The following is a 22197-nucleotide window of genomic DNA, read 5'->3' as shown; positions in this document are numbered from 1 at the left end:
ATATATAAAAAAAGATTTATCTAGGACAATTGGAGATAATATCAGATGAAAGGGACTAGGATTACAAAGGACCAGGAAGGCTTATTGCAGGCGGTAGGACTTTAGCTGAGACTTGAAAAAAATCAAGGGAAGTCAGGATGCAGAGATGAGGAGGGAGAGAGTTCCAGGCATGGGGGACAACCAGTGAAAATACATGGAACTGGGAGATGGAGTGTGGTGTGAATGGAACAGCGAGGAGGCAGGTGTCACTGGATCAAGGAGGGAATAAAGTGTAAGAAAACTGGAACGGTAGAAAGAGGCCAGTTTATGAGGGGCTTGGCAAACTAAACAGAATTTCATATTTGATCCTAGTGATAATAGGGATAAAAGACAGCTTATTAAATGGAGTAAGGGAGATGACAATGAAGAAATATATGTGAAATGATAACAAAATACATATAGTCCTTGGTTTCATTTCACCTGTTTTTTTTCTAGTAACTGCTAATATAATTGAAATGCTGTTTTGGGGCATGTAACATGTGTAGTGTCATTCTTTTCAATGTAGGGATTATTTTGCTGATTTTTTTTCTTTTTGATCTTTTTCTTAAAAAAATTCTTGGTCAAAATGGATTTTTCTCTGGGAGGGGAGAAGGAGGATGCAGGAACTAAAATAGATGACGTAAAATAAAACATATAAATACAATTCTATTTTAATAAGAGAAATAAAGAAAATGTTATTTCCATCCTCAATCAGTGAATTCTCCATACCCATTGACTTTCTTCCCCTCTGCTCCCCTATGACTGTGATAAATAGACAGTAAACATAGGAAATGAAACCACAGGCTCGTTTCTTCCAGCTCTGCTCCTGAACAGCTCCATATGAGCCCAGTGTGGCCATTCTTATCTGAATCACAAACAACCTAAATTATCTTTGGAAACTTGTAATTTTGGGATACACTAATGTAAATGTTAGCCACCTTAGCTTAAAGAAAAGTTCCCATTAAGAAAAGCATATGTAGTAAACCTTTGATTTTCTGGGATCTATCCTATTTAGTTGTACTTTTAAAAAAATCTCATTTGGTTTTCTCTGTATTCTCCTTTTAGGGTCAGAGAATAATCTGATAACAAGGATTAGGGTGGGGATTAGGACTATCAAAGCTTCCAGTATACTTTCTGGGCTGAGTACATATATCTATAGATAGATAGATAGATAGATAGAGATAACCCTTCACTTTCAATGATTCTGTCCCTAAACAATGAACATTGATATATAGAATTAGAACCTTCAGACGAGTAAAATATCCCATATCATTCTCCCTGACGAAAGAGGCATCAATAGCTCCCTATTGCCTAAATGTTATAATACTAACCTGTTTGGCATTTAAAACCCTTGAAAATCTGGATCCAATTTACTTTTATACAGTTATTTCATATTACTTCCTTTCAATACTCTATATTTCAGCCAAATTGGGCAGTTTGCTGATCCCTAGACATGACATTCCCATTTCCCTACTCTATGCGGGTTGGCTCCCATGCCTGGAATGTTCTTTCCTTTTCTCCCTATCTCTGACAATCACTAGCCCTCTTTGAAACAAAGCCTAAGAGCGACTCTTAAAAGTGGTGACCTAGAGGAGGCCTTTTCTCATCCTGCAGTTTGTACCCTTCCCTCTGATTCCGAGATAACTTTGTATTTATGTTGTATACATTTTGTATTAAATTATCCATGTACATTGCTTCTTGTTTCACTCTAGTAGAATGTAAGTTCTTTACAGGGACTTGTTTTAAAATTTTGTATCCCAACTATGTAGAACAATACCTTACACATATTTAGTGCATAATAAATGCTTATCAAATTGCATTTTCAGAGACATTTAACTGTATTTAATATAGTCTACTTGAACTGATGTTTTTAGCAAGTGTTGAAACAAGCTGGTCTTTAGAAAGCCTTCTTCCTTGCAGATACCAGATAATTGAGTTTTTATTGTATATGCTTTTTATTTTAGAAAGGTTTGACATTGTTCTTGTTATAAAGCAGAAGCACAGACTATGTGCCAGACTTTATTTCAACTTGGTTTTGTCTCACCTTGATTTAATATTCCTCTGGACACCTCTAAAGGGCAGTTCCCAAAATAATTTGTTCCCCCCTTTTGTAGTGGCTCTCATATTCAGAATAATGTTTCATAAGGCTTAATATCTAAAGTCATTGACATCATTACTTTATCAACTAATTAGGATATTAAAAGACAGTGACTATAAGTGATCATTTACTTTGAAATGGATCATTTCAAAGAACTGCAGGACATAAATAGAATTTGCCTCCAATACTATAATAACCTACTAAGCCTGTCTGTTTCAGCTTCTGTCTCATAGCACTCCCCCCCCTTCTCTCTCTCTTTCCCTGTCTCTCTCTGTTTCTCTCTCTCTCCATCTCTCTCTGTCTCTGTCTCTCTCTTTCCATACCCACCTCTGTTTCTCTCTGTCTCAGTCTTTGTCTCTCTTTCTTTCCTTCCCTCCTCTCTCTGTCTCTCTACCACTCTCTCTGTCTCTCTCAGTTTTTCTGTCACCATCACCATATACCATGTAAAGAAAATCAAAACAAAACAGTGGCCTGACAGTATAAGCACTTTGCAGTTTGAAGATGTAGTCATTACCGGATTCTAAACGTAACTAATATCGGGTTTGGAAATATTTATCCTACACACTAATAAGTGAGAAATAAGTTTTTTCTTCAAAGAAGCTATTTTTATAGTGAGCCCACATAAACTGCAATTACAACTGGTCTGGAGTAGTACAGAATGTTTGAATTTGCCCTATTCAAAGTTAAATTATGTAAAATATGGCAATTGGTTCCAGGCCAGTGGAAATAAGCAGTGAGAAAACAATGCTACCCTTATAAGGAATTCATTATTCATACTAATCAGTATTAGAGTAGCTTTGCTCATTTGTAATGTGCTCCCCAACTTCGACAACCAACAATCAGCAAACATCTGTAGGTTTCTGCATTTCTTTCTTTCACAGATGCATTCAATTAATTTTGTTCAGCATATATTTAGTAACTACCATGTGAAATGAATTATGCTAGGCTAGGGATACAAAATCAAAAATGAAAATCCATCCATGCCTTCAAGAGGCTTACTTTCTACTGGAGATAGCGGCATTACTACCCTTCAGTGTTGTTTCCATTCTAACTAGGATATCTGCCACTTTTACCATGCCCCGGTGGTGTCAAACTCAGGGCTAGGTCAATCTAAAGTGGGACAGAATCAGATGAAAATTTAACAGGGAAATATTTAACAAAATAATTAAAATATAGTACAACATAGGTAATGCTATTTTTTAAAATTTCCAAAGTGATCCCTTTCTGGCTGAGTTTGCCACCGCCATCCTACATCATTAAGAACAAATTTTGAGAGAACAGAGATGATAAAGGCTACAAGTATAAAACACACTTATAGCAAGTCATGAAGAAAAATGATTAATAAGATATTTATACTTTTAGTTCCTTAACCTCCTTTACTTCTTTGGAACATTTGAAACAGAATGCTGCCCTCTCCTGAGAATCATAGGATTCAGAAGTAGCGGTGTGCTGAAGCTATTAACTTTTCAGAGTGAGCATTTATATCTTGGAAATTGGCAATCATCACAGATTGAGACTTGATTTATTATTTTGTTAATTGTCTAGAGTTAAGAAAATGATGGAGACAATGTAATTAATGCCAATTAAACTTAAAAATGTATTGTATGTGTCATTTTTTATTTGTGGAGCCAGTTGTTAAATTTTCCCCAGTATACCACCGGAAGGGCCAGCAGTGATCATCTCCCTTCATTTTACAGATGGGGAAAAAAGTTCTGAGAATATCAGCAATTTATTCAAGATCACGCAAATAATAAATCTCAGGGCCATGGAATAAGCCAGGTTTCCTGATTTTCTACTATCCCCTGCTGCCTCAGTCTAGTCCAAAAATTTCTACCAAAATATATTTTATATAACGTCCCAAATTTTGTGGTTTGTTCATTTCAGTCATGTCCTACTCTTTGTGACCCCATTTGGGGTTTTCTCAGCAAGGATAATGGAAACGTTTGCCATTTCCATCTCTAGCTTGTTTTACAGATGAGGAAACTGAGGCAAACAGGGTTAAGTGACTTGCCCAGAGTCACACACCTAGTAAGTATCTGAGGCTAGATTTGAACTAATGTCTTTCTGACTGCAGTGCTCTATCCACTGTGCCACCTCGCTGCATATGGCCCAAATAACCACATCTAATATTGTTTTAAACAAAGATAATAAAATATAATTCTATCCCAGCAGAGCCAGAAAATTAGAATTTAAGGAAATAAATGGAAACCTCTTCTTTTTATTCTTTTCTTTACTGATCCAGCAAGTACAGTGAAAGAATATTGTATCAGGAGTTAAGACCTGTACTTTAGCTCCACCTCTGTCACTAACTAGCTGAGAAAACTGATATGAGTTGTATAATCTCTCAGCTTTCTCATCTGTAAAATGAGGGAGTAAAATAAGATAATCTATCTGTATGATCCCTTTGAGCTCGAAAACTATATGTCTCTTGAGTCTCATTCCTCTGACAGTCCTCATTCCCCAGAACTATTAAAATAGAAAGTGATATGTTATAGAGAATTAAGTATACTCTAGAGGGGTATGGGGAGGGATTATCAGTCTTTGAAGAAATGTCTTTTCTCCAAGGAAAAGAGAACCTAGGAAAAAAAATACAAAATTTCCTAAAGTCAATTTTCAGATAATTTTCTTCAAACAGTATGATATAGTCTGGTTAGACTAGGCTTCTCCTCCAATAGAAAAAGAAAGGAATTCTGCATATCCCCATGTTTATCTTTAATTGAACTACTTGATATTGGTATATTCTAAGGTGGCTGAGGTCTTCGGACCTTAAATTGGCACAGTGATAAAAGGCTATGCTCCTTTTGTTTTTCAAATATAAAACACTACTACCCTCCATTAACCATGAATAACCATGAATGAATGAAAAGTATTCATTAAGTACATCATCATCAGTAATAGTGAGCATTTTATCAAGTGCTTTACAAATAGTATCTCATTTAATCCTCATAACAACCCTGGGATGTAAAGGCTACAATTCCCCCATCTTACAGAGGAAGATCCTGAAGCAGACAAAGGCTAAGTAACTCATCACAGGTCACACAGCTAGTACATATGTTCCAAGCTGCCCTAAGGGTCTGGGATGCAAATATACAAAAGAGACAGTCCATTGTGTCTCGAGGACCTTACTTTCTAACAGAAGGAAATGACATGTTTTAAGAGTGTTGACTAGAGAAAGGAGTTTTATCCTATTAGGTCAAGGGGCTGATTAATTGATCAATAGGCCTGTCAATTGACATGGACTTTACATGAGCAATGGTAATATTGATTTTATTACTATGGCTAGAAAAAGAGGTGGAAATCTTGGGGGTTGGGTACAACAAGGCATTTGACTGGTAGATGGAAAGATGGTCTAAGTGTCTAGCTGGATATAAACTGAAGCATGGAGTTGAATAGGTGAGTTTATACTCACTAATCAGAATGGCTCACCCCACCCCACCCACCATGGGCGCTGCAAAGCTGAATGGATTAACTCCCCTAGGGATTGGGAGCATCATCCAGACTTTCTAATTAGGATGGTTTCCTTGGGTTTTTGCTTGTACTGCTTCATATTTCATACCCAGAACTAACAATGAAATCTGGGTGATGGTGGAATGGTCAGGGAATATGTATCTTCATGTTCCCTTTGTTCACTAGAGAAATTTACATATAAACAATAAACCACAGAGTTAGATCAAATGAGTTTAAGATTTGCACTATGCCTTGAAATTCTTCAAGATACTGGCAGAATCTTGTTATTATAGTTTAAAAAAACTATTTATAAAATGTGAAAATTGAACTAGGTGATCTTCAAAACCCTTCTCAGCATTACCATTCTATAGTTTGTTTTCTTGCCCTCTGACAACATTCAGGAAAGTGTTTAGTAGTATGAAAATGACTAAACATAAATGGAAATTGAAATTTGACCTAAATCTTTCAAATGGGAGGATATAAAATCTATCTTCCTATAGATAGCAATTCTATCACTACTTAAAGGGTCTATTGTTTGATTGGTAGGATTCTTCCCATCCCTACCCTACTACCACAATCAATACAGATTTAAACTGATCAGCAACTTGGTAGAGAGGGAGTCTTTAGGAGTTGCTTATGGATGAAAAAGTCACAAACCCCATAGCCATTCTGTTTTCTAAGTTTAAGTAGACTTCTCCTTGATGGAGGAACGGGAGAGTCCATCCCCAGGCCAGTCCTGGCAGCCATTAGGGCATGGTAGGATTGCCCAGAGGATATTAATTCACTGGCACAATCTTCAAAGACTGAGGCACCTTTTTCCACATTGAGGGATCAGAGTGTGATGTTAATAGATGATAGATATCGTGCCCTCAGTTAAAAACTTATTCCCACTCTCTCTAAATAGTAGCAGTTGCTTTATATTATAGGAATACATCTTTGGTTTTCTTAGCATAAAATAATACTGTCATTCATCTATACTTGGTTAATTAAAGAAAGGCTTCATTAGTTTCTGTGTTTCCTTAGTGATTTAAACATTTAAAAAAATTATACCCTGGAATAGGTCAGGGGGGAAAAACATGACCGAAGTTACCAGCTACCAGAAGCTTTAACAAGTTTAATAATATAAGTTCTAGTTGGAAATACCATTTTTAAACGAATTGCCCACTACACCATTTCTTTTGGGACTAACCAAAATGGCATTTAAAGTTGAAACCTGTCATGATTTGCATATCTCTCTCAGTCTCTTGAAACATGATACAAACAAAACACCTCATCTCCAAACGAGTACCCTGACACTGGGCGAGTCTCTGTCTCTCTCTCTTTCAATCTCTCTCTCTCTCTCTCTCTCTCTCTCCCTCTTTCTCTCTGTCTCTCTCTCTCTTATTCATCCAATGTTTTGGGGTTTTTTTGATCGAAAGATTTGAAATGTATAGTATTCTGCTTGCCTTGATGTGCTGTCACTTTTTGGTTCTGTACTACAAAACTTGAATCTCAGTTTCTCTCATTATTAAGAGGAGCCAGAAGAAAATATTATCAAATAATCACTGTCCTTTTGGTGTGGGGGTGGAAAAGGCACAATGTATACTGAAGTCAGTTTATGCTCAGATTGAGTGAATTCCACTTAGATTAAATAGAGCATTTAATGATTCACACTCAAGTCATCCATTTCTTCACACAAAAGCTGGAAGACAATTTACTGATTCCATTTATACAGGCAGTTGTTTCCCCTGAAGGCTCTACTGGAGCCAAAATGTGTTACTGCAAAGCAGGCACAAAAAATAAGCAAAATCATCAACAGAAAAGAAAAAAAAAAGAGAGACATTTGATTTGGCAAAGCACAGATAGACAGATGGAAGAGAACAAAGAACAAAATACAGAAATCATTATTTTTAAAGTTGTTTTTTTTTAGTGAAAAGTCAGACATTTGGTAAAATGTATTCTCATGTCGTATAGAACATCAAATTTGCTTTTTAAATTTTTTTTCAGCATATTTTCCCAAGAAACCCCAAATTATTTACTAAGCTTTTGTCACATTTTAAAAAATTTAAAATAATGTCAAAAAATCTGAAGTGTAAAATAAACACAAACGTTCAACTTTAAGAAAATTTAAAAAGCAAAAATAAATATTCATTTATTTAGTATTATATAAGCATTGGCCTAGCAATGGCTTATATACCTGTTATCTGAGAGGCAGTGTGGTGTATTGGATAGATGAAGCACTGTATTTTGAGTCTGGAGGACTCATGTTCAAATCTCACCTCAGACACTGATTAGCTATATGTACCTAAATAAGTAATTTAACCTCATTGAGACTCTGTTTCCCTTTCCATTAAATGAAGATAATGATAGTACCTACCTCACAGGGTTATTGTAAAGATTGTATGAGATAATATATGCAGCATGTTTTTAAAGAATGTAAACTGCTTTATAAATGTTGATTATTATTATTAGCCTTATAATTATTATCTGAGCACCAACCTCACTACTTGGGGCAAGGGAAGTGGAGAGGTAGGAATGGAGACTCAATTATAGGATCATAACATTAGAGATTTAGGGCTGGAAGGAACCGTAAAAGTCATCCAGTGTAATTTTGTTTTATAAATAAGGCAAATAGTGGATAGGAGACCCACATAGGAAAAATTGTGGATCCCTGAAGGATTGAAGTAATATGGCCCTGATATGATTATAAAAACAGTTGGGAGGATCTAGGCTGGGATCTTAATATACATTGCCTTTAGCAATACATACCCTATCTTGTTAATAATAGGAATTTAACTACCTATATTTAAAATAAATCCATAATTAGGCAAACTATTTCTAGTAGGAAATAGATTAAACATCATGTATTACCCTATAGCCATCACAGTTTTTAGCATATTTCATAGCAATGATGGATCACACCAAAAAAATAAACATTCTTTCTTGGCAGTTCACTAAATGTACTATTAACACACGTAACATATTTTCATGGCATCTGCCAGTGTTGCTAAGAGATATTCAAGAAGCTATTATATGGAAAGTATACTCTGTTATGCAAACAGTGGATTTGGGGCAAATGTCTACACGTTATATTCTTTGCAACTTAGCTGGGGCCACTGAAAACAGGGGAATGAGCACAGAATTAGATTGCTTTTTTGTCTGTTTTTAGTTTTTTATGGTGTGCTTACATTGCAGTCAGATACTTCACTCTGCTGTGACCTCTTATCTACTACGCATTTTCCTACCAGTGAAATATTACTTTTAAATATGTTCATTCCTTTCTGATATCACCCTTAACAATAACATTTTCCCTGTAACTTGAAAACTAAACCATCAAAGCTCTTGTAGCCCCTTACAGTCAAGTGGATTGATATGAAATATAGCTTTCCTAGCTAGAAAGAATGGGAGCCATGGAAGTGGAAGTTAAATAGGAAAAGAGAAAGCTTAGAAATTGGAGGCATCAAGCTAATAGCCAGCTGATTTTAATATAATTACAAGAAATGTGAACCTATCTGGCTTGCCAATCCACTTTAGGAATGTTCCTGAACAAGAGGAAGGTAGGAAGTAAACATTTATTAATCATCTACTATGTGCCGACTGAGCTAAGCACTTTACAAAATTTACCAAATTTGATCCTCAAAACAACCCTTGGAGCTAAGTGTTACAATCCTCATTTTACAGGTAAAACTGAGGCAGCCAGAAGTTAAGTGACTTGCCCAGGGTCACAAGGCTAGTAAATGTCTGAGGCTGGATTTGAACTCTGATCCAACTAACTCAAGGTCCAACAATCTATACACTTTGTTATCTAACTGTCATGCTAGATTCTGGCGAATTTATGCCCTATCTACTAACTCCCCTCTTTGGTCTAATCACCATATGAAGAAATGACATTGCTTACCTTAGGAAACTTCTTAATCTCTTTAAGTCTTACTTATTTGCCCTCTACTTTTAAAATATATTTTTGTCTCCAGGTAAAAATAAGTTAATTTGTTTGTCATAAATGAATGGACAAGGAACAACAAAGGGAAACCCCTGGACCTATCATCAACAAACCTATATTAAAGCTAGCTCGTATTCTCATCCTCTTCCTTTCTCTCTCTCGATCTCTCTCTCTCTCTCTCTCTCTCTCTCTCCTTCCCTACCTCCCTCTCTCTTTCTCTCTCTCTCTCTCGTAAAAAACAATACCAAATCAAAGAAAAACATCAAGATTTGGATTATCATTATGAAGAATATGCATACAGTTTTGTGTTTTAGAAATTTTTTTACTCTCAAAACATGCTTGAAAAACTCTTTGAAAAATAAAATTTGTCATGGGGCTTGTAATTGGAAGTGAAGTGATAGTGTGGAATCATGGCAAAGTAGAAAGAATACTGAATTTGGAGTCAGAGTACTTATGTTTGAATTCCACTTTTACTACATTCTAAATCTGTAATACTAGACAATTCACTCTATATCTCAGGGTTTCCATTATCTCATATAGAATTTGAATGGGTTGAACTTGTTCAGAAGTATCAAATGCATATGCCACATATGGCCCACAAGACTCCTATAAGCACTAATCAGATTAAAATGTAATTGAGAAATATTTAATACAATAAATAAAAATATACTAAAGACAGATCATGTTAATATGTTGCTTTTTAAAGTTAATATGGGCCCACAGGGATATTTATGTATCGCTTACTGGCCTCCATTTCCAGTTGATTTCGACAGCACTGAAATAGATGATATTAGATGTCCCGTCCAGCCCTAAATTGATGTCTATATGAACCTATGTTAATAAGCAGCTAGTTTTGAAGTTATTAGGTCTGCTTCACCAAGAAATATCACATACTAAAGTTCTACTCATTAGAAGCCAGAGAACTGATGCTGATGAGTTGGCATAGAAATAAGGCAAGACAGAAATTGCCCATAATAGAAGTTTCATTATCCAGGTAACCTTGTGAGGATTAGGAGAGAAACTAAGGAATTATTGGGCAATGAAAATTATTTTTTTGTTCAGAAATGGAAGGAAGTAGCAAAAAAAAAAAGACAAGTGCTTTTCTAAAAGGGTCAGGCTATAGACTAGGAGGGTAGACCTGATAAAAAGGTTAAGAGATTCTTGAAAGTATTAGGGTAATTGCAGGCAGCTACCTTAAACCTATTGACAAAGCAGGTTTCACAGGAAAATACTTCAAAGTAATCAACAGAGCACACAACAGCTTGAAGTGGGATGATCTGTTTAAAGGCTTAACATATTGAGAAAGAAGTTGGATGCCTCAGATAAGTGGATGAAAGGAAGAGAATCAACATGGTAGACCTAGGGACAATGGATCAGGAGTGAAGGTCTGGGACATACAGCTCATCCAGATCGCTCAGATTATGGCAGAAGGAAAGACAGAATTTTCAGTGGGCATTAATGGAGAATACAGAGTCTAGGTTACATATTAGAAAAAAAGAAATTGAAGAAACAGGATGTTCTGGATATCAAAGCCAAATGCAGCAAAGATGATTGTAGTGTTATTACAGTTTCAAGAGTGGTAGGCCCATTTGACGCCCAAAGAGGAGGGCAGGGAGAATTTTTCTTAAGGAGCTTGTTGCAACTTCCTCCTTAGCAATAGCCTGGGCACCAAACTAGGAGATAGTAAACAATTGGTAATACGTTCTAAAGGACTCTTAGTCTGTGGAATTGTTAATAGAGTCCTCCCATGCACGTCAGTTCAGTTCAATTCAACAAAACTGCATTAAGAACCATGTGCCACCCACCTTTCTAAGCACCAGAGACACTAAAATGAAACAAAACAAACACTCAAATTAAAAACTCAGTCCTTGACATCAAGGCACTTAAATTCTAAATAAGCTATTAAGTACTTAGCAGTTTACATGTTAATCTGCATGATTTACTATGTGAGCTTGACAGAAAATAAGTTTTTTCAGAAATCATTAATCATTTGATATTGGAGAGGGACAAATCTTAGGATATGTATCATATAGCTAATTACATGATGGTTTAATCATTCATGCTACTAACATTAGGAAATTTAGAGCAAATTGTAGGAACTTGGAACATAAAAACCTAGGCCATTTAGTGGGTTCAAGACCAAAAAGATATCAATTGTAATGAAGTGCATATATCTAAATGATATGAAATCAGGGCATAATGACTCTAGTACTTCCAGGATCCATGATTTCACCAAGGATCCATAATGCCTTTCAATGATGTTGATCAAAGTCCCTCTACAACTTGGAATATAGTCAAGAACTACTGTCACTGAAAACTGTATCACCATGTAGGCAACTTAGTGATAAATCTCTCTAAACTTAGGCTGGTGCTCAGAGGATACACATACAGACTATTGCTACGCATTTGCTCCAAACCTTTCCAGAGCCAGGCAACCTTCAACCAGGTCAACTAGGTGGCACAGTGAATAGAGTACTGGCTCTGGAGTCAGGAGGACCTGCGTACAAATCCAAACTTAGACACTTACTAGTTGTGTGACCTTGGGTAAGTTGCTTAACTCTGTTTGCCTCAGTTTGCCTCATCTATAAAATGAGCTAGAGAAGAAAATGGCAAATGACTCCAGTATCTTTGCTGAGAAAACTCCAAATGTAGTCATGAAGAATTACACACGACTGAACAAAAACCTTCAGTCATCCAGGAATATACCACAAGGCCTCAAGACTATACTTAAAAGATGTAATGCTTAATTACTTCCATGCTACATAATTCCAGAACCCATAAACCAGGCTTAGTGTCAAAAATAGGAAAGTGTAAATATACTGATCAGTAAGCATATTGAAAATGGAACCCAGGATTAAGTTACTACTCTGATAGTAAGGAACACTAAATCATTATCTGTCTCAACAAATAAAATCATAGCCAGCTAACTCACAATAGGAATCTGGGAACAGGAAATTGTCCATTACACTAGACTCATTTAGCCCATCTGCTTAGGACAAGAAATGCCAGCTTGGTAGAGGACTTGACACTGAGAACAGTGAATTATTTTGAGCTATAGGACATTCTTAATAAAACAGTCAATTCTTGCACTCTAGGTGGCAATGAATCTCTGTTCCCAGGAAGCTCTTTCTAGGAAGGATAGCCAGGAAAGTATCAACATCACATCCTCTAGTAGCCTCAAAAGTTAATTTCAAAAGGACAATGAATAGCTTATAAAATGTGATGCTGTCATTATTCTTTATGGTATGTCAAGTGTATTTTATACTATACATTGAAAATACCATCTAATGGCTGCAAATTTTACTTTAAAAAAGGCACAAAAATGGGGCAGCTAGGTGGTACATTGGATGGAGCCACGACCCCTGAGTCAGGAGGACTCAGTCACTTACTGGTTGTGTGACATTGGGCAAGTCACTTAACCCCAATTGCCTCCAACAAGGGGGAAAAAGAGGCATAATAAGAGGATGTTTTAAATATACAGTTATCTCTTCCACATCACAGAAGGTATTAAGGTTGCAGTGTCCCTTCGATCTGGAAAATCTGTGTAAAATTTTTTGGCCCTCCCTTTATACCAGAGAAGTCTGAATTATTGTGGTATTAAAAGATAAAGCATGTTGATATTATACAATACTATCCATATATTTTATGTATTTCTGAGTTTCTAAACTTTTTCTGTATCATCTATGGCAATCTGCAGCTTCCACAAACTTCCCCCCCCCACCAATTTCCATTCAATTTCTTATGTTGACCCACAATATAGCAAAACTACAATGGAGAAAGTCATGATATGGAAGGGATAACTATATTTTTGAATGCAATTTCTATTGCTGAATTTCAGTTTTCCCAAAGGTACATTGTGAGGAAGCCATACAGTTAGTTTTAAGTGCAGATTTAGTCAGGGGACTAGGGTCTGAGTTCTATCTCTGCTATTTTACTAGCTATGTCTTGGGCAAGTCATCTATTGAACTCTATTGTCCATATCTATAAAATTGATATTCCATTCAATAAGCATTTATTTAATGCCTACTATATGCTTCAGAAACCATGCTTGGTGCTAGGACACAAAAATATTCCCCTCCTTCAATGAGGTTACTATTGGTGTAAACAACAATACACACAAAAGTAAATGCAAAATACATGATACAAAGTCATTTCCAGAAAGTGAGGGTGGGGCAATGGTACAAGTTTAATATAAAGGCGAGTTTGTTAACAGTAGAACAGGGATGTCGGTGAGCATAATGAAAGAATAAAGAAGAGGAAGATAGGGACACTGGAAAAAAAGGTGTGGTATGGATGGGTATGAATGAGCAGGCACTCATTGGAGAAAGGAGTTTTAGCATACATAGTAGTTTTCAGCTCAGAATCACAGGAAGTCTGAGAGGAGCTATAGGGGAGAGGTTATCACTCTCTTCTAAGGAGAAAATGTAATAGTGATTTGTTTATCAGTCTTGGAGAAAGAAGTGGAAAGCAGTATGAAGGAATAAATATATATCAGCAGGGGAGAATCTTGCCTGATAGTCAAAGGAAAATGATACTTGCAATACCTGCTTTATAGGCTATGAGATAGGCAATTTGTAATCCTTAAAATGCTATATAGGTATGAGATTTTAGTATTATACATACTGGCTCCCCGATACTAAGCCAAATATATGATAGCTAAATTTGATTGAATATCTCTTTGAGGATCTAATCTATGTCCTCAAGATTGTTTCAAGGCCTTTTGAAATTATGGACTTGGGATGCTCCACAGCCACACAGACCTGGTACGTGTTGAGTGCTGTAGAATATTAGCCTTGTAACGGATGTTAGTGATCATCCAAAAGGTCACATCATGGTTCCACTAATTACTAAGTTTGAGAATGTTGACAAGTTACTTCACTTTTCTGGGTCCCAGTTTGCTCATACATAAAATGAGTGAATGAAACATTTACTATGTACCAAGGAGTGTGCTAAGTATTGAGGACATAAAGACAAAAACAAAGGTAATTCTTGCCCTAGAGGAACTTCCATTCTAATAGGAAGAAACAATGTATACAAGCAGAAGTGGTGGCCAGAGAGGGACATTTTGGTTTGGAAAGCTACAGGAATCATGAGTGGAACCATAGGAAACTAGATTGGTACACCCTTTCTAAGAGTAATGGTAGTATTGATTTGATTATGAAGGAGTTGGTCTAGACCTGCTGCTCTCAAAGTATTTCCAAAGTATATTTTCATACTAATATTGATGTTTTAATTTCTTAATAGGCTCATTTTTGGTAGACATAAACCATTTAAACAAAAGCTCTTTGGGAAGGTCAATAGTTTTTAATAGTATGAAGTTGTCCTGAGACCAAAATTTTGAGAACTACTGATATAGGCTATTTTGTAAGTACTTCCAGCTCTGTATCTTTACATAAACACATACACACACAAATTGAAAGGGGATTCATTTCTACCTAAGAAAGCCCATTCTATTTTTTTCAATATCTCTAATTATTAGAAATCTTTCCTCTTTATATTCAAAGGAAATATGACTATTTTGGGGGGAATATTAGAAAGTAATGTAGAATGGAGGACTTTGGGACACACAACAGGGATACAGATTTGACCACATGAGGTATATGCTCTTGCTGCTACTGCCGCAAAGCCAATAATGTGTCTGCCTTTTACTTGTGTTGATGATCCATGTTACACAGTGGGGTGTAAAGGTGACTCAGGGTTTCTAGTAAGCAGTTACACTTCTCCTGTAGGCAAAAATTTGGCCACAAAAGCCAGCATATGGCTCTTACACAATAAAGGTTATTTCTCTATGTTTTCGTGGCTTGATAATGATCAGATTTCTCAAAATATTTTTACTCTAAATATTAAGTGGAAAAAGTTTGGTAGGATGGTGGATATGTAGCTGTGGATGTCTCATCTCTTCTTATTTGTAGCAATTAATCATATGTGTCCTGTCCTAGGCCAAGAGCTAGGCTCTCTGATTTGGTAGAGAGGTGTCTTGTCTTCTGTGAATTTTAGAACGTGAGGACTTATGGGCACTGACCGTCTATATGGATTGCAGAAGTCTCAAGGACCCTAGGAACTAGTCCTGGGTTAGTTGGCCATCGGGAAGGTCATTTGTATGGGATGAAACTGGATCTTAGACATTTTGTCCTATAACATGGTTAAAACACTCACCTTGATAAACAAAGTAGAGATAAATCAGAGGGAGAACATGAAGATGAACAAGCGGAATAACAACTTGGCTGACCCCCTATTTACATGTTACTACAGAAATTCCCATTTTTAAGCTTTCATGCCGCATTAGGCAACGCTTAAACTACCAACAAGAGCAATGAAAATCTAGGGTTAAAACTTTTAAATACGCATCAAAACAGCCTAAATAATTTTTTCGAAGACAAATTTATAAAATATCTGTACCAGCCTAATAGGCTTCAGGGATATATTCACCTTGGAGGCAGCATCTCAAGGGAACTATCTGTAAAACCCAATAGCCTCAGAAATAGCATTTGTTTCACAGGGATTAAGACAATTACTTTCATTCTGGTAATATTAGCTCATGAAACAAATAAAATTAAAGAAAAAGCTATTGATGCATTCAAATAAAATATTTGTTCAATGAAAGGGTTTCATTTACAGAACTTATGACTAATAGGATGAGCAGTTTCAATATGAGCAAACAGTTGGCTGCTTATTAAACATCTTGAAGATTCCACTCATGCTCCTCATTCTCATTTAATTAAAGCAAATGAGCAAATAAGAAAAGGTTCGATATAATAAAATGTTGTTTAATTTAGTATGCTGGAAAATAACTATGTATTATCTATAAACTTTTTATCTTGCTGGTAGCTAACACAGTACTCTGCTCAAAGTAGATGTTTAATAAATACTTCTTTAATTTTTATTTAAAGTTTGCATGCTAGATGGGAAAGGTACAAAGTTCAGATAAGAGTCTGTCCTTTACTTTTCATGAACTTATAGCCTAGTGGGGGGATAATATACACCATTATGAGGGAAGTTTATTGGACTAGTGAAAACCAACATTATAAAGTCCAAGGGGTGGTTCTTAATGACAGGGGAGAAGAGAACACATCCCAGAGGTGCTAACATTCTTAGTGGGCTTTAAGAATATAACAGGCAAAGAAGAAGAGGAAAATCCTTCTAGGCAGAGAGAATAAGAAAAGTCATGAACAAAAGCATGAGAATAGGGTGCTCATTGAAGGCATAACAGAATTATTTAGTTTGCCTGGACTATACAGTACATGGAGGGGAATAATATGTGATCAGGCTGGAAAGGAAGCATGGCATCAAGTTATGGAAGGCCTTGACAGACAACAAAAGGAGTCTGAACATTAGTGGGGGTTGGGGCAGGAGACTAATGTAGAGTTTCAAGATTTTGAAACAAAGGAACAACATGACCCTATTTGTTCATTAGGCACGTTATTACTACAATATGAAATGTAAGAAGGATGGGATGGAGTGGTAATGGAAGTAGGAAGATCTATTCAAAATTTTTTTTAAATAGTCCATGAACATGGAAATAAACACGTGTACTAGAAAGGTACCAGTAGGAATAGAGAGGAAAATATGGAGGGAGAAAAATGTCACTGTGGAAGCCAAATGAACAGGATTGAAGATCATAAATTTAGAGCTTGAAGAGACCTTAGAGGTCATCAGGTACCTCCCTCTATCTTTGCAGATGAGGAAACTAAGACTACCACATGGGTTGTAAATGTCTGAAGCAGAATTCAGGCTTACATCTTCCTGACTGTAAGTAGAGCATTCCATCTGCTATGCTCTAGCTACCAAACTGCCATGGTTACTTATTGGATATAGTAACATGAAGGATTTGAGGATGGAAGACTAGCAGAATGGGAGTGCCACTCATAGAAATAAGGTCAGAAGAATCAACAGGTTCGGGGGAAAGAGTCTAAGCTTGGTTTTTGCACATTTGGAACATGAGGTGGATAAGGCATACAAAGAAATGTGACCTTTTGGTAATTTGAAATAGAAGTATCAGAAGAGAGGCACTGACCCCCCCCCCATCTCTTTGGGCATCACCTGCATAGATATCATAATTAAAGTTGTCAGAGTGGATGGAATTGCTAAAGAAAAGTATGTAGAGGAGGAAGAAGTTATGATCTAGGACAGAAACTTAGGAAATGCCCTCCTTAAGATGTCTGGAAAGGAATGAGGAACCAATAAATGAGAAAGAGAAGGGGGATGAGCTAAATAATTTTGTACTATGTTGTGCTATAATTGCAAAAGCTAATATTTTGCTGAAGTGAAAAAGAGGAGTGACTTATATGAGATAATTTTTTTTACTCAGCAGTGAAATTTATCTTTCACAACAGAGGGCAAACAACGTGACATAAGAGTTGGTTAAAAACTATATTTTAAGAGAAAGGAAATTGTTTAACCTATAGAAGAGATGGCATAATGGTAAAAACTAATTTCTTGTAGAACTCATCATTCATAGCATGGCTGGTCATTGGAACAGACTAAAAGTTAAATCATATTACCACAGATATAACCATTCTACATATGGCAAAATAAAGGCTCCACATGGCTATCTATTAAGGGGAGTTAATTTCCCTTTTGAAACACTAGTATTATGAAAGAGATTCACCAATAAAGTGAATTTTGTTTCCATCTTCACAAAAGGAAAAAAATAAAGAAAATAAAGGGTTACAACTTATTTCATGAAAATCTACAATAAAAAAGAATAAAGCATATTCTTGAAAACCAGTAATATCCCATATACCTCATAACTAAAATAAATCATCAGAGGTATGAGGATATCCTATAGTGAGCCAAAGAATTATTAGGTAATTAGCCTTAAGAAACAATTTACTTAACCTGTGTATCATAGCCTCCTTCGGTCTGTAGCTCACAGGAACATTTGTCAACAGCAGAATCACATAGGTTTTAGAACCTGATCTTTATGTTTAGTTATATTCCACAAAAACAGAAAAAAAAATAGAAATCTGGGAAATATCAGCTTGTTTTATCAATGTAGACAAACAAAATCACTCAGACAAAACAAAATAATATTTTAGAGGAAAAATTATTCTAATAGTTATTAAAAATTATTTCCTTTTGTTTAAGTCCATAAAAAAGTCAAAGTGCTGTAACAGCAAACTGGTCAGTATTTTTCTTACAACATTCTTAATTATGCTTCTGCATTGGTTTACAACGCATACAGTGTGAGGTAAATGCTGGTGATCATGAAGATTGGATGTGGCAATTTTACCAAATGGTTTTAACCAGATATGGTAGCCTCTGTTGGCTTCATATAGATATGACTATGTGTTCTGTGTCAGATGAAGACCAGCAGAAGGAGTTTATGTGGCTCTTAGAGAGAGAGAGAGAGGGAGGGAGAGAGATAGAGACGGAGAGAGACAGAGACAGAGGGAGAGAGAGAGACAGACAGAGAGACAGAGACGGAGGGAGGGAGGGAAGGAGGGAGGGAGGGAAAAAGAGAGAGAGAGAGAGAGAGAGAGAGAGAGAGAGAGAGAGAGACGGATATAGTTAAGGTTCAAATAACTTGGGTTTTTTGAAAACTATACCCTGAGCTGCCAAACTGTATTTCTAAAACAAAAAGATCAATTTGTTTCAATGGGTAAAAGTAGAAAAGCTATATCTGACATAATTTAAACTCTATCATGCCAGTAACAGACTGGTTAATGAGATGAATTCTGGAAGGTCCATTGTTGAACTGATATGTATAACCAACCTTTCTACCCAAGCAAATACAGAATTCATTGCTACTTTGTAAACTATTTTAGGTGAGCTACTACACCTTATTTATGTGTGTATGCCTGACCATAACTAACAGCATTTTACACTGAATATGAATGAGGGTACAATGTACAATTATTGAATATTGGAGAATTTTCTTGTAATCTTCTTACTGAATTGTTAACATTTTCAAACATATGTGACATTTAAATATGATCACTTCATTTTCAACAACAGAGAATAAACTAGTTACATTATAACAAAAAAAGATGGATTATAAATGACTAACCTTTAAAAAAAAGTAGTACTGGGAAACTGAGAAATCAATAATTCTTTATATTTTGATATAATATGCTTTCTTTCACACAGGAAGATGCTAGTAGTTCAGCCTTTAAGTTATCTTTTCCAAAATAATAATTATTTTGTATGGCTAACCATATTCTTATTCCTGTCTTCTTTATGATCATGTCATTCTGCGACAAAATTTCTTGGGCTAAATGTGTGTCTCTGATTTTGCCAAAGTTTTATTTTTCTATGTGATGCTAACTGACATAAACATGGATCAAAAAGCCTCATCAGGATCAGGTGCTAAACAGTTATACTAAGCATCAAAGGCCAATACCATGTTTGGAATAGACAAGCTTTATAAACACAATCCTACTTACCACAGTTGGCTTCATCTGAGGCATCAGCACAGTCTGGATCCTCATCACAAACCCATAGCTTAGAAATGCAGTGTTTGGTAGTTTTGCACTGGAAGTAGTCTGGTGAACAGCTGTTTTCCGCTTTAAAGGAAAACATTTATTATAGTTTGTTCTATTTAAGAAACAATCTTTTAAAGATAAATGAAATATTCAAATTTATTTAAGAATGTTAATTAATACAGAATTTATTATCTCTTACTAAACCAGCTCTGAAGGTAGATAATATTTTTTTCATGAATTTTTTCCTGATATATTTTTTTTCTCATGAAAAAGAGATTGCTTACTCTTTTTAGTGATATTTAATACAATAGAAAAAATCTTCATAGTTATTGAGTTTGATGGATGGAAACCAATAAAGCAAAAGTTAAAACATTTGTGACATTTCACAATTTGTTTGTTCACTTTGTTCACCAAAAAAGGAGATGAGCAATTCTATTATATGAAGTTAATGAATCAAGATGGTTTTTAGCACCCAGAAGCTTTACGGAAACAAGAGGAATACAAACTGCTACCAGAATCTCAAAATTGTGTCTTAAGGATGGGAGAAGAAGAGATGAAAAGAGGATTCTGACTGTAAACTGCATCACAAATCCAAGTTTAATGGATCGGCTTCGAGAATGGCTAACCATAAAGAACTGGTGCTGACTTTATTCTGTATGTGCCATCTTAATCAAATTGCTGGATGACTGAACATTATTTACTGATAAAACTTCTAAAGTAATAAAATAAAACTTCAGTGAGACAGAAACTGTTGACAACAGTGTTGTAGACAGTTGGAAACTTCAAAAAAAATCTCTGACATTTTGACACCTTTTTCTGGGGAAGGAAAATATTTTCTATTATTTAGTTTTGTTCTTAGGTAGGGAATGGAGGTAAAGGTGAAGTGATATAAAGAGGAAGGTAGTTTTATTTTTGTTATTGTGTCTTGGACTGACTTAAGTGGAAAGTCCCTCTTATATGAAACCCTATCTGAAACATTCTATAATATTATTTCCCAAGACATTTTAAAATTATACTTAGCAATGCAGATCCAATATTAAGAAAAAAATTCCCCATTTGATAAATTATATTTTACTAATTTCATAACTATAATATATACTTAAAAAGAATACTTGGCCCATGTGATGGAAATAATGAATTGATTTGGAAAATCTGAGTAAATAATATGAATAAATATCATCTTGCATCTAATACAGTAAAAATATAATTATTGAACTAATGGGGATTTCTTTTGATTGTTTCATTAAAAATGAATATCTCAATTTTCAACTTTCTATGCCCCACTACACAGCCTCCCTGAATGGAAAGCTGAATTTTAAAAGATAGCTTTTAAGATAGCTAAGATAGCTAAAGATAACTACAAAGATAGCTAAAAGATAGCTGTTAGAAGGATGAGTGTACTGAGCAGTTCCAAGCCAAGTTTCAATACTGAGCAGTATTTTAAAATACTGTATTTATAAGACTGAACTTTCCATTTTAGATAAGAACACTCTATGAAGGAAAATTTATAGTTAGTTTTCTTAGCCTATGTTTAGTGGCATACCTCAGGTAGAAAATATTGTGAAAAGTTTCCTTTAACATTTAAAAAGAATAATCAACAATAAACACTTGTCCAAAAAAGAAGTGGTCCTTTCCTCTACTAGTCTATGTCAACTGAAACTTTTCCAGTTAAAGCCCAAATTAAAATAAAATTGATATCCTTTCTACTTCTTCTAAGAATGAGAACTTTTCCTGACACCAATGTGTGAATTTATTGTGGGGGGATAATCTAATGTATGTCAAATATATATTATTTTGTATGAAGGGCTTTTTGCTCATAATTAAATCAAGTTTGCTTTACAAAGTTATTTTTTACCTAAGTATTATAGAACAAGTCCTGTGACAAGACATGCAGTTAAACACAAAACTCTATAAAAGAAGATGACTTCTAAGTCCTAAACAAGGGCCTAGTTATCCTAACTGATTACACAAATTCAGATAAAAGATTGTGAGCAGGCCCTTACAGTCAATTGTAATGAAATTTGACCTGGAACAATAATCAGAATGGTTCTTTGTAATAAGTATGCTATATTTTCATGCAGATGTCACTTGCAATTTAGGAATATCAAGTGGAAAAAAGCTGCTGTGAAAGAAAAATGATGTTGAAGTTTGACTTGTGGCCACTGCTGCTGTTGAGATAATGGGCAATTAAAACCATACAAGACAAATACTTCCACCTTTTTAATAATAACAATGGTGATGGGGAGAAGGAAAATTACATTTTAATATTAAGAAAACTAATTTCTTTCCTG

At 35.4% G+C, this 22197-nt stretch overlaps 1 protein-coding gene across 1 annotated transcript in view; it reads right to left on the bottom strand.

The window, feature by feature from the left end:
- Nucleotides 1-22197, bottom strand: part of LRP1B (LDL receptor related protein 1B) — a 2306513-nt gene that overhangs the window by 280172 nt on the left and 2004144 nt on the right. Inside the window, exon 66 of the mRNA XM_036744555.1 lies at nt 19868-19987. Within this exon, the coding sequence (XP_036600450.1) occupies nt 19868-19987 (120 nt within the window). The remainder of the gene's footprint in view (nt 1-19867; nt 19988-22197) is intronic.

This window comes from Trichosurus vulpecula, chromosome 2 (assembly GCF_011100635.1).
Source record: "Trichosurus vulpecula isolate mTriVul1 chromosome 2, mTriVul1.pri, whole genome shotgun sequence".
Lineage (NCBI taxonomy): Eukaryota > Metazoa > Chordata > Mammalia > Diprotodontia > Phalangeridae > Trichosurus > Trichosurus vulpecula.
Note: the sequence above shows the minus strand (reverse complement) of the source record. Positions and strands in the feature narration are given on the sequence as shown.